This window comes from Equus quagga, chromosome 8 (assembly GCF_021613505.1).
Source record: "Equus quagga isolate Etosha38 chromosome 8, UCLA_HA_Equagga_1.0, whole genome shotgun sequence".
NCBI classification, from domain to species: Eukaryota; Metazoa; Chordata; class Mammalia; order Perissodactyla; family Equidae; genus Equus; species Equus quagga.
This window is the reverse complement of record NC_060274.1, coordinates 15,960,381-15,973,966: the sequence shown is the minus strand read 5'-3', so window position 1 is coordinate 15,973,966 and position 13,586 is coordinate 15,960,381. Positions and strand designations below refer to the sequence as shown.

The 13,586-nt window shown below is 44.8% G+C and overlaps 1 protein-coding gene across 4 annotated transcripts in view; it reads left to right on the top strand.

Moving 5' to 3' along the window:
- PLEKHG1 (pleckstrin homology and RhoGEF domain containing G1) overlaps positions 1-13,586 on the top strand; it is a 218,751-nt gene that overhangs the window by 193,613 nt on the left and 11,552 nt on the right. For all 4 annotated transcript variants that reach the window (XM_046669950.1, XM_046669951.1, XM_046669949.1 and 1 more), the window contains 7 exons: positions 549-731; positions 825-920; positions 1,113-1,199; positions 6,395-6,428; positions 9,207-9,302; positions 11,072-11,110; positions 12,505-12,527. In XM_046669950.1, coding sequence (XP_046525906.1) covers positions 549-731; positions 825-920; positions 1,113-1,199; positions 6,395-6,428; positions 9,207-9,302; positions 11,072-11,110; positions 12,505-12,527 — 558 coding nt within the window. The remainder of the gene's footprint in view (positions 1-548; positions 732-824; positions 921-1,112; positions 1,200-6,394; positions 6,429-9,206; positions 9,303-11,071; positions 11,111-12,504; positions 12,528-13,586) is intronic.

Sequence of the window (13,586 nt, the reverse complement as noted above, 5' to 3'; positions counted from 1 at the left end):
GCTTTGGTTTTGAGTTACCTTTATGGGGTGTGGACTTCACATTCTGGAAGCGGGTTTCCAAGTCAATAGCTCTGAAGCTTTTTGTCCAGAGAGTCGGGGAAGGATGCCTATCTAAGAAGGTCACATACCAGTGGCCTCTTTCGCTAGCTTTTGAAAGACTTAACGGCTGCTGCCAGCCATAGTAGAGGGCTTATCAAAGAATGGAAAGAAGTAATGGGCAACTCGTCAACTGACAGCTTGACTCATTTTCATGAACACTTAAGTGATACCACCCATAAACGTAGATTTATGTCTTGGGTCCTTAGACATCATTGCACACCATGTAGATCCATTGGACACCATGTAGGTCCATTGGACACCATGTAGATCCACTGAATACCATGTAGATCCATTGCACACCATGTATATCCATTGGACACCATGTAGATCCACTGGACCCCGTCACAGACATTGAGACACCATTCTCAAGGCTCAACATTGGGCCCCCTGTCCTTGCTGCCTTACCTTCCCACCTCCTGTCTGATCACATGGAACGTTCACCGTTTCAGGAGATACAGAGTTTGCTCACTAACTGGAAGGGGCCGGACCTGACCAGCTACGGGGAACTGGTGCTCGAGGGAACCTTCCGCCTCCAGCGGGCCAAGAATGAGAGGACCCTCTTCCTCTTCGACAAGCTGCTTCTCATCACGAAGAAGAGAGACGACACATTTACATACAAAGCTCACATCCTGGTAAGTCTGAAGACTGGTTGCGGGCAAGGACTGCAGTTGCCTGTTGCGTTCTCTTCCAAGTGGGCCTCACCCTCTCTCTACTCTCCTGCTCAGTGTGGCAACCTCATGCTTGTGGAGGTGATACCCAAGGAGCCGCTCAGCTTCAGCGTCTTCCACTATAAGAACCCCAAGCTGCAGCACACAGTTCAGGTAACAGCAGCGCCCTCGCCACCCTGCCAGGCTCACTCTGGGGAATGGTGAGCGCCCTGTGCCAGGTGGCCTTTCTAGAACTTTCTGGCCACATGGTGTATTTTCCATCTTGTCAGAGGGTTGTAGGAGCATCTGAATCTTGGGAGTGGTGGAGGCGTGAGTTGTCTGACTGTCTAACTCTCCTCCTGGCAGGCTAAGTCCCAACAAGACAAACGCCTGTGGGTTCTGCACCTGAAAAGACTGATCCTGGAGAATCATGCGGCAAAGATTCCGGCTAAGGTAAGACAGGGAGGTCAACAGACAGTAAAACGTAAAGGAATTCAGGTCCTGGGAGGGCCGCCTGATGGGAATAAATGTTCCACTTCAAAATAAAGAAAACTGAGAGAGAGGCTGCTTAAGGGATCAACTAAACCAGTCGTTTATACTGAAAAGATTCACATGTAGGGAGAGGCTGTGGAGAGTTTTGGGGTTTGAAAGAAGGAAAAAGAGAAGACTGTAAGAAAATGTCTTGAAAGCTAGTTGAGAATAGAGTTTTGAGAATTATTCAAAAGCGCACCAGGCACCTACAGTGAATAAAACTAGCTGAGGTTTCGTGGGAATGCTCGGGAAACAAGATCCTGACTCAGGTGTGCAGGAATTTGTAGAAAAGGGAGCCAGCCATATAACAATGAACGTTTGCTTAAAAACAATGAATTAATAGAAGTCTAAGCCAAGTGTTGTGGAAGGTTACAGTGTTCACTTACAGTCAAGTGGGGAGAAGGACAATGCCTTTTACCTCAGTCTTGAAGGATGAGGAGTATCTTTATTAAGTGGGAGGAAAGGAAAAGGAAAACCAAGCTGAGGGAACAGCATAAACGAAAATACAGAGATGTGAAGGGCTGCATTGTATTCACAACACACAGATGGTGCCAAGACAGAAGGGCTGAGTCCTCAGGAGATGGAGTAAGAGGTGAGGCTGGAGAAGTGGAAGGCAGTCGACCTGTGAAGGGCTTTGAACGCACACACTGATGAGTCTGGATTGTGTTGGCGGTGGGAAACTACTGAAGGTGTTGGAGTAAGGGGGTGACACAGTGAGCCCTGTGTTCCAAGCGTGTAACTTTAAGGTCAAATAAGACATGTGAGTGGGAGGAGCAAGATTGGAGGCAGGAAGAGATTTGGCAAGCCACCACAATAGTCTAGAAAGAGATGAGGGGCCCTGCCAGGCAGCCACAGCATCAGAGGGGGCGCAGAAGCCAAACCCATCACGGAGGCAAAGGGAAGAGGATTTGTGCACTGGGTGCATGAGGAGAGGGAGAAATCGGAGTCAAGGATGCGTCGGGCGTTGGGCCAAGAGGATGGTGGTGTGAGTTCCCAGGGAGGCTGCAAAGGAGAGGAACCAGTTGGTTGGGAGCGAGAGGGAGGAGTTCTCAGTGTGGCTCGTGCTGGGGCAGGTCAGCTGCAGGTAGAAATTCAGGTCTAGGCAGCCGAGGGTCTGGAGGCCCTCTCTACACAGTCATTGAAGCCCTGAGATTTGATAGGGTGGCCCACAAAAATGTGTAAAGGAAAGAAGAACCTTGGGAATCCCAACATCTAAGTGGTCTGCAAGGGGGTGGGATTTGGAGAACAATCAAAGGAAAGTGGCCAGTGAGGTGGTAAGAAAGCTAGAGGAGGAAGGTGTGGTAAGGAAGGAAAGAGTCTCGAAGAGAGGGAGTGGAGCAAGAGTCTTGAATGCTGAGAGCCCAAGGCAGATTCGAACAGAATAGCAGATATTCGCTTTGGCAACTAAGAGATAAGAGGGAGATCGCAGTGGGTTGAAGAGAAAGGGGGAAGTGAGAAGGAACAGACTGGGCGTAGGCTTTTTTTTTTTTTTTTTTAACAAAGTTCAGAAAAGACAAAAGGTGGTAGTTAGAGGGGAGACAAGATCAAAGCAAGATGCTTTGTGTAGATGAAGGATGCCATGGACATAAACAGGCTGAGGGGAAGGAGATAGTAAAGTTAAGAGGAGAGATGCTCATTTGAATGCGCCCCTGGGCAGGTGGCAGGACAGGATCAAAAGCACCATAGTGTACAGTTCATTGTGGAAAGGGCCAGAAACATCTTCTCTGAGCTGGGAGAGAATAGAGATGAGAGAAGATAGAGTAACTTTGAGGTGGACTTGAGGGAAGATAAAGGGTTTGATTTCCCCAAAGATGGAGGGTTTGGTTTGATGATGTCATCTGCCGAGTGAGTGAAGCAGAGGTGGCATTGGGTACCTGAGGGAATGTGGACAAGTTCAGAACACTTACTAAAAATTGGACCAGAGCGTCAGGAGGGATGACTACAAGAATTTGTGGAAAGCATCTGAGACCCGACTGAAGCTGGCCACCGTGGATCAGTGTGAGGAGGTCATTTGCAAGTCTGCCCAGCAACTTGGAAACGCGGGTTGAGGAAGCGTGGTGCGCGTGGGTTCTCCGAGTTGGGGGTTTGTTGGAGTATGAGGAGTACGGTTAACAGGGCAAGAGAAGGGAGGGTGCCAGTCAGCACGTAATGGCAACGATCGAGCATGATTTCCAGGCTGAGTGGCAAGTGCACCCACCTGGGAATAGAGGCCTGGGTTGAAGGATTGCTGGTCTTGAAAAGTCGGAGAACTGGTTCATCAGGAGTTACAGGTGGAGAGCTGGGAAGGTGGGAATGTAGAGTTCTGTACTTGAAGAAGGGACTTCTGGCGCCCTGCCTTAGAGCTAGGGCGGTTCTGGGGGATGATAAGGCTCTGGGGGCGGCCATGAGGCCAGAATTCTGTGTTGCTGTTTTGGAGTGGAGCAAAAGGTCATCAGAGATAAAGTGAACTAAGGTGAGGGTGGAGAATGGATGGTGAAATGGTCCATGCTGGGGCGGGGAGGAGTGAAGTGGAGCAGAAAAATGGAATGATGATCATGAGAGCAGAACTGGGTGGAAAATAAGGAAATGGAGATTTCCGAGAAAGGAGTCTACTTTGCTCTTTGTATATTTTTTGAAAAGCACTGAAGCCTGTTCTCAGGCTGTCAGCAGTGACTTTGAACCCAGGAAATGAATGGGCGTAGGTGTGTTCTTTGACTTAAGCATGAGTCTCATTTCATCGAGGTGTTCCAAGATGTAAGGCAGCTCATGCAGAGAGAACTGCGTCTTCTTCCTGGTTAGTCATTAGGTTGCTGGCCCTGTGCCTTGGAATGCCCTTCTGGGCAATGGCGAAGTGTCTTTGATATGCCTCACCTATTGTTTACCTGTCTACTAGGAAAATCAGAACTGCCAAGGGATTCTGAAAGGCAGATATAGGCCATTACAAAACAAGACTAGCTTGCGTACTGCCCTCGTTCTCCCACACGAGGGGTGTGTGTTCCAGGCAATTTTCCCTTTATGTACTTTTTTGCCCAAGTTCTTGATCCTTTTAGAATCTAAGCAGTATTTTTTTCAGCTACAACTTCTTGAGCACACGTACCCTGTGCTAAGTACTTTCGATTCTTATTTCACCCCCCCGCAAAGCACCTTATGAGATAGGTCTTATTCTCTCCATTCTAGAGAAATGAAAACAGAGGCTCAGAGATGTAAATTACATTGCCCAAGTTTATATAGTTAGTACCTCACTGAGTCCGGATTCAAAGCCAGGTCAGTCTGGCTCCAAAGAGCGTCTTAACCACGTTGTTCCCAGGGAGCAATGAAAGCACACTTATTTAATATACTTTATCCACTATAATGTTATAATAATTTTGTGTGTTGTTTCAGCGGGGTTATTACCAAGTTGAACTTTTCACTTCTTTCCTCAAGACTATTTCTTAATGATATGAACAGAGCTGTTGGGAATTGGTTAGTGTATGTATTCCTCCCTACCTCCTCCCAGTCCTTGCCTTCAGTGATGGTCCCTGGCTGACTCCTAGTGGAAAATGTGGGAATCGTACTTTCTGGAAATTAAATGTCAAGACAGGGAAAACAATACTGAGTTCTTGAAGTCAAGTTTATAAGTACCAGGAAACTTCTGGGAAATAGCCATATTGCCTATTCACAGACATGGTATGTAAATTAACTCTCGTCGGATTAATTGAGAATAAAGGTGAAAGTAGACTTCTGCATCTTATATATCCACGTGGTTCCATAAATGTACTTCACAGAAACTGAGCTGACATTTGTTTGAAATTAACTCGGACTAGCAATCTCAAACTCTGAAAATATGATAAAAAAAAATCTCAGTATTATAAAAAAAATCTAAGAGTTTGTTTTCTCGAAATTAAGGTGACTGCATCAAGGGTTTTTTTAACTGATTTTTTTAAACTAAATATGATTGCCACTTAGCTTAAATATTTCTACTGTGATATCACAGATTGTGGCAAAAGACAAGTAAAATTATTTTTAAGGTTATTTTTAGCATAATGTCTGTAGGTTAAATTACACTACCATCGAAAAATGAAAATGACATAAAAGGAGCAAGAAAGCCTATCTAAATTAGTTTTTTCTTCTTTGAATCCTCAAGCAGAATGATGCATGTTGGAGCAATTAACTTAATCTTTTCCTAGTCCCCTAAGCATTGATAGCATGTGGGCACAATTACAACACAAGAAGCCTCAGAGGTTGGGGTTGAAGTGGGGAGAAGCGTATGTGCTGAGGAAGCCAGAGTCAGGGTTTATCAGGCCCGATGGTAACTTAGAGGGTGGTTGCTATCTAATGTGAGTCAAGGGCCCATCATTGGGTCCTAGTAGCAACTGTGAAAGGTGGGTCCTATCTTACCGTCTTAGGCTTGAGGAAACACATTCAGAGATGTGAGAGCACCCACCTCGTTAAGTGCCAGAGCTGGGATCACAATCCATGCCCTTCAGACGGCAGCTCTTTCTCCCCCTTGGAGAGCTTCTAGGGCACACGAAAGGGATGGTAGGTGCAGGGGTGCGGTAGGGAGCCAGGAGAGTTAGCTGACGATAATGGCTAACTCTATAGCTATTTGGAAAGAGGAAAACAGGAGAAACTTCCAGAAACCGTTTTTGCAATCAACTCAAAGTAGTTATAAGGCCCCAGTGATATGGTGGTGTAGATCCTCGGCCCTGTCCCTCGAGCTTTGGGTTCAGTAGATCAGGGTTGGGTAGCAGGAATCTGCATTTTATGATAAGCGGACCAACAGATGCTAATGATCAGCTGGGTTTCAGAAATTTTAGCGGAAGGTTCCCCTCCTTTCTCTCTTTCTCCCTTCGTCCTCCTACCTCCCTTTGTCTCCCTCCCTCCTTCCTTTCTTCAGTCCATCCACCCACCCACCCCTCCACATAGGGCCTGCAAGCTTAGCTCTGCAGCATCAATTGGCAGCTCCTACCACCCACATGGGGGCGCTCATCTGTTTGATTCCCTTGAACTATGTGTTAATGCCTAAAAGAAATGAGTTTTTTTTAAAGCTTTTCAAAATCCCCTTATTCACGTGGGGTAAGACCTGTATAAGGATTGGTAGTTTAAAGAAGAAACAAAAAAAGATGATTGCAGTTATAGCTATGCCTTCTTTCTTTCAGGCCAAGCAAGCAATACTTGAAATGGATGCCATTCGTAAGTTTTGTCTTCTAAACTCAACTTGAAATTTCATCGTCAACTTGTGCTTGTCACGTTTTCTGTCTTAAAGTTTATAAAAATGTCAGTTGTAAGAAAGTAGCTGCTCTCTGCTCACTGTTTTAACGAATCGAGCCAGTGGACAGTATAATCTCTTCCTAACACATTGACTCGGTTCTACACTGATTTCACCTGGTTTATCTGTGAGTCGCCTGATGACTGGCCACGTATCTAGGTCTCTGTATCAACTAAACAATGTAAGATATGCTTCCAGGGTCAACTCTTAGCCCCACCTCCACCACCACCAAAATTTAAGCTCCCGCAGTGCATTTCCCACCTCACCCCATTGAGAAAATCTGTGTTGATTATCTGCAAGAATCATGCTAGCTAGATAGTTACTGGTTTTCCTGATGCTGCACAAATTTTAGATTACAACTGCCTCCCCTCACCGTGTGATTGTATTTCTAGGCTTATAAAAGCAGGCAGAGAATAAATAGAAGTGAGGTCTTTCCTATAAAATGAGTCCTTGTTCAACGGCACTTACCACATCCTTGTTATCTCCCCGATTAAATGGAATGAAGAGAAACAATGACTATAAACACTGACAACCAGATCTGACAGAAACTTTTTATTTTATTTTATTTTTAATATTTATTTATTTATTTATTTATTTATTTATTTGAGGAAGATTAGCCCTGAGCTAACATCTGCTGCCAATCCTCCTCTTTTTGCTGAGGAAGACTGGCCCTGAGCTAACATCCGTGCCCATCTTCCTCTGCTTTATATGTGGGATGCCTACCACAGCATGGCTTGCCAAGCAGTTCAATCTCCGCACCCGGGATCCAAACTGGTGGACCCCGGGTCGCCGAAGCAGAATGTGCGCACTTAACCACTGTGCCACCGGGCTGGCCCCCTGACAGAAACTTTGATTTAAAACTTTCAAAATAACTTTCGTTTGAAGAATCTTTCCCCAAGTGCAAACACTGATTCAGTTACCCTCCAACCTGCCAGTGGATAACTCTCCAGCAGAAACAGGAAGTGTTACCAAAGTAGAAAGATGAGCCCCGATGCCACTGTGGTTGAGATTCCCCATTTCATGTCCAGCAGATCCTGAGAAGTGATGCTAGGTGGTCCCAGGCTAGGCCTCACTGCCCTGTTTTCTTTATTTTTATTTTTTTATTTTTTGCTGGGAACGATTCACCCTGAGCTAACATCTGTTCATCTGTTGCCGGTCTTCCTCTCTCTTTTTTTTTCTCCCCAAAGCCCCCAGCATATAGTTGTATATTCTAGTTGTAGGTCCTTCTAGTTCTTTATGAGCTGCCACCACAGCGTGGCTACTGACCGATGAGTGGTGTGGTTCCACACCAGGGGAATGCTGAAGCAGAGCACATGGAACTTAACCGCTAGGCTATGAGAGCTGGCTCCCTGTTTTCTTTAAATCCCCAGGTGTTTTTCAGTGGAAATCTCTTTAAGAATTTTTTTTTAATAGAAAGTGCTCTGAAGAGAGGGTGAGGCCATGGATGGGCAAACTAGGAGGAAAGATGAAGAATGTGAGGACGTGGAGGAGCCAGCTGTTACTGTGACTAGCTCTCTTCAGCAAAATTATTTACTTATTCCCAGGCTGTGGGCTCGCACTTGGAAACCAGGAAGATTCTAGGAGTGCACAGAATGATTTCCAGCCACTAATTGGTGCCACATGCTTCTCTTCCAGGCCCAGGACTAGGCCAGAACAACTCAGCCTGTGAAAATAACCTTATTTGCCCTACCCTCTCCTTGGACTTGGCTGGGTATGAACAGAGTAGGCCAGTCCATTGGACCAAATGACCTCATTTATATAACTTTTCCACTGACACTGGAGAACAGTATGTGGTCTTTACAATCCTCAGAACTCTCTGGAACTTTAGACGCCCGTCAGGAGCCTTAATCCCAATTTGAAGAACACTGGTTTACAGTTGCATCCTAAAATTTTCTGTCCTCAGCCTTCAGGGTGCAGATGGTCATTGAATATGCTGCGCTACTTTAGGATCAGACCAGATTTTCTTAATCCAAAGTCTGTGTAGCCTTAGAAAGGGTGGAAAGACATAAGCTATGAAATTAAATGAAAACCCCCTTCCCAGTAAGAGAAAGTGTTCATCAGATGTTCAAAGGAGCAGTGTCTAGAAGAATACTGAGTCACTGCGCTGGACGACAGCTTCCACGGGGCGGGAAGGACTCGATGTCCTCCACCACCGCCCTGGGCAGAAACGCCCGAGAAATGGTCACTTAGATTGAATTCTCCAGACGGTTTTACCTTGACAGGACCTCTATTGTGGCCCCTCCCTGAAGTCTATCAGGAACCTTGGTAACAAGTTCAGCTGCTGAGATTTTTATTTGAGTGGAGTCTTCCGACCTCTGTGGGTCATAGAGTTGCCGTTGATTCTGAGTGGCAGGAGGGAGTTACTGCACCTTACACCGTTTGACTGTCTAGGAAGGGTAAAGCCAATGGGTATAACTCTTTCTGCCAGAGGGTGGAAAAGGACAGTACATAGAAAGCGTGTGCGTGCGTGCATGTGCGTGCGTGTGCATGAGAGAGAGAGAAGGCAGCTCAACTGGCTAGCCCACTCCTGGAAGTCTCACAGAAAGCTCAGGATACATGTTCAACACCAATTAAGGAAGGAGGCATTGTATCCGTGCCTGATGAAAAGGAATAATTCAGAGCTATTCAAACCAAGTCGTACCCATTTTCTGCAAAGTCCCTGCACCCCTCGTTCTTACCGATGCATGTGGTTATCTTTACAGATTATCCAGGCTTCTGTTACAGTCCTGATGGAGAGACGAAAGCATTTTGCGGTTCTAAAGATGGGTCTGCCCCGTATCGGCTGAGAAGAAAGTCTGGTAAATAGGGTGTTGTAATCAAAATTTCATCATTATGGGGGGACTAGTAATAAAGGTCCCTTTCAGTCTGACAAAGGGCATTTTCTTTCTGGTTTGGTGTTGTTTTTTTGATGAGGAAGATTGGCCCTGAGCTAACGTCTATGCCAGTCTTCCTCTATTTTGTATATAGGATGCTGCCACAGCATGGCTTGATGAGTAGTGCGTAGGTCTGCGCCCAGGATCCGAACCCATGAACCCCAGACCGCTGAAGTAGAACACGTGAACTTAACCACTATGCCAGAGGGCTGGCCCCTTCTTTCTGGTTTTTGAGCTCATTGCCAGTCTGAATGCATTCGAGGCTGCCAAAGATGGGGCTCTCTGGCTTTTGTTCTAAAACTCTTTTCTACTTAACTCTGTTTTCTAGTGAATATAAAACATATCCGTCAACTAATTTTGCTTTGTATAGCATCTTACCATTGGCACACAGGTACTTAAACCCTATTTACTATTGCTCGTGGAAAAACATATGCTATAAATGACATAAAAAGATTATTCCAACCTAAAATTGTAACACACGCTAGCTTTACCAGACTCCATGTAGCACTCCCTTAGCCCTCAGATTTTTTTATTTGAATCAGTGTTTGTTGAGTGCCTGCCTAATCCCCTGCATTGTGCTGAGGGCTGGGAGTGCAAGGATAAACAATATGCGTGATTCCTGCTTGCAAGGAGTTCACAGTCTAGTGCGAGAGTCAGAAAAGGTGAACAAATACCAGTGTGTGTGATGGAGCTGTGGCAGAGGTGGATGGAGGGAAGAGTGGAGAGACAAAGGAGAGAGAAGGCTTCACAGAGCGGAAGACCAGAACCCCAGGTGGCATCTGGGGGCTGAGGAGGCAGGTCAGGGGCGGGCACAGCACATGCAGAGGCCCTGAGACTTGAGCTAGCCTACCTTAGGTCAGACCTCCGTTGCCGGTCGTTTGGTCCGGCTGGCACATGGGATGGAGCTGGGGTGGAGGTGGAGGTGGGCAAGGTGTAACGAAAGGAGATGTGGCTGCAGAAGATGCAGATACGGTCCTGATCGTGGAAGGCCAAGGAGGCCAGGCAGAGGGTTGGAACTCGATCCTGCAAGGATTTTAAGCAATGAACTTGGGAAAAAGAGAATTTTGACCTGATGCAGAGAATGAAGTAGGCAGCAAGACCAGGTAGCAGGCTGTCCCTCTAGTCTGGGTGAGAGATGGTGACAGCTTGGATTAAGACAGTGGAGACTGAGCTGGAGCATGACTGGGATCTCACAAGACTGTGATGGATGAAAACAGGAGACATTTCGAAGGACGTCCTGGTCACTAACTTGGGAGGGTAATGTCAGTGACAGCCGAGGTAGGAAATAGAGATGAAGGAGCAGATATGGGGGAGACCACTGAGCTGAGACTTGCCGAGTTTCCTAGCTCATGGGCACATTGGGGAAATGTCAGATTGGCAGTTGGCATTTGAGGTCTGAGGCTTGGGACAAGCACTGGGGATAAGAATATAAAATTGAACATTATCAGCTTATAGGTGGTAGTTAAAGCTAAGGAAGGTTGGTTTGCTTGTTATGTGGCTCCTGATTGCAAGCTTAATGTTTATCTTACAATGTTGATGGAGTGAATGTCTTGCTGCTAAGTATCTCTAAGCAATGGGGATGATAAAAACTTTTTAGAGCTCAGTTAATTTGCCCATAACGTAATAACTCATTTGTAAAGAAAAAGTCTTGATTTGGTTTTGCAAATGATGCTGGCTTTCTTTTTTTCTCCCAGAACCTTCCTCAAGATCACATAAAGTTTTGAAGACAAGTGGTAAGTCCTAAAATATATTTTCTTTTTCCACTCTTATTGATATACAGGTGAAGTACAGACTGACAGATTTGAATACAGAAGGATTAACTTCTCTAAGTCAAAGTGCTCTGTTATAAAATGTGAAGCAAATGATGTAAAATGTTTGCAATATAGATAACAGGCATAAAAAGATTAATATTATATAAAGAAATCCCATACCTCAAAAAGAAGAGACGAAGGACTCTTTTTTTAAAAGGCAGAGAATATAATTAGGCAGTTTTACAGAAGAAATACAAACTGCCTGTAAAATTTATAAATGGTCACCCATATTAGTAATCAGAAAAACCATACATTTAATTGACACAAATGGGGGGAGAAGCCATGAGCTTGGCCAAAAGATAGACAAAAATTGGCACTCCGAAACTATTGGTGGGAGCATCAATTTCTGCAGATTTTTGGAGCAAGAGTTGATAGTGCCCATTTAAATTTAAAATGCGCACTTGCCCTTGACCCAACAATTTCACTTTTATAAATTTCACCATGTACACTTGCCATATAGAAGCATTCACGCAAATGTGGACAGATCTGTGTGTGTGCGCTTTGCAGTTTGTAAGAGGATACCGCATAAAATGCCCATCTAGTGGGAAATGTTCAGTTAAGTTGTAGTGTATCGTCAAATGCTGCATGGAACATTCTGCAACTGTCAAAAGAGTGTCCCTATATATTTGCATATTGCACCTCTATATTAAAAACTAAACAGAACTGTGCACTGTGGTGGGATGGGGTCAATGAGTATGGGACCCGGGAAGATGGACATCAAACTGTTGAGACTGGTTGCCTCCACAAGGTGGGAATTGTGGAGATTCGACCACTTTTTACTTTATATGCATCTGTAATTAAACAATTTTTACAGATGAAACACACGTAATTAGGCCGTCTATAAAGATGTAAATCTCTCCCCACAGTCCCACTTGCACCACCCGTTAACGCTGCGTGAAGGCGCCCCTGTTGATAAATGCTACGTCTTTCAGTTAAAACCAAGAAAATGTCTAAAAATTAACAGAAGCATAATCTTATGTTTAAATGATTTTCATGGCTTAGGATGTGTGGGGTTTTTTTCAGGTAACATATTTGGGGGGAGCTTTTGAAATTTATTAACATGGATTGATCCATTGCTCTCAGGGATTAAAGAAGATGCATAACACTCAGCTGTATGTCAGGCTGTTTTACATACAGTATAGGATAGATATAGGATAACTGAGACTCATTCTCTGAAAATTGGGTCTAAAGGGCCCATGAAACCTCTCGGGCTTCAATTATTAACAGTGTTTAAAAGTCTTATAAAATATTAGTGCTTACCTATGTATGAGATACATTTTTAATTCTCAAACTTAAAAAAAACTTTTATTTTTCAGAAACAGCACAAGACATCCAAAAGGTAAGCACTCTCACATTTCTTATTTTGAAATGTCGGCATTAGGGACCCTTTTAGAGCTCATCCCCGGCCTGCCTGCCAAGTATGAACAATTATTTCACATTTTGAAATCAATTTAAGTGAGGACTCCCACTTATCAACATCCTCCCCCACCCCCTGCTTCATCTCTCAGAACTGAGACAATGATTTCTTCATCCCTCTGCCCCACCTCTGGCCCAGAAGCTACAAGGTTGCCCTAGGATCTTACACTGCACAGTGCTAGTGTGGCCCACGCCACGTGGCGCTGTGCCTCTGTGTGTGTGAGACCTAGGCCTCACATTCTGAATATTGATCCCTTCTCAAAGCATAACCTTTAGTCGCCAAGATCCCCTTCTAAGGACATGGTCCTGCACCAAGTATAAGAGGTATGATGAAATGTGACATAAGGAACCCTCCCTCTATCAAGTTTTTATTTTTCTTCCTCTGATAAAATGTCAGGAGATGGGGAATAAAAATGGGATGCTCTGTTAGCAGATGTATATCCAAATTTGCTACCTGTGAAGACTAGGTATTGTATCCTGACCTGAGTAAACCATGTCCAATGTGGCTCCTGACCAATTGTCTCAATTGGTAATTCCTAGAGAACTGATCGTGGCTTTTTGTTTGATGTTGACATATCTATCGGGATGTGGCTGTGAAACTCTGTCCCCACAGTTCCACTTGCACCACTCCTTAGCACCCGGCCAAGGTGACCTTGTGGATCAATGCTGTATCTTTCAGTTAAATCCAGCAAAATGTCTAAACATCAACATAGTCCTGTCTCTAAGTGGTTTTCTTCAAATTAGGGCGTGTGGATTTTTTTCAGGTAGTACATATTTTTGTTCGGAAGCTTTTGAAACTTACTAAGACTAATTAGTTCATTGTCCTGAAATATGGCTTGAGTCTTTGATTTTTTAATCCACTTAGTTTTCATAAACAAACATTGCAGAACGTGCGTTGCTCTTTAAGGCAGCCAGCCTAGATCCTGGAGCCAGCCCCACTCAGTACCAGGTCGGGGACTCGCTCTGTCACTAGAGACACAAT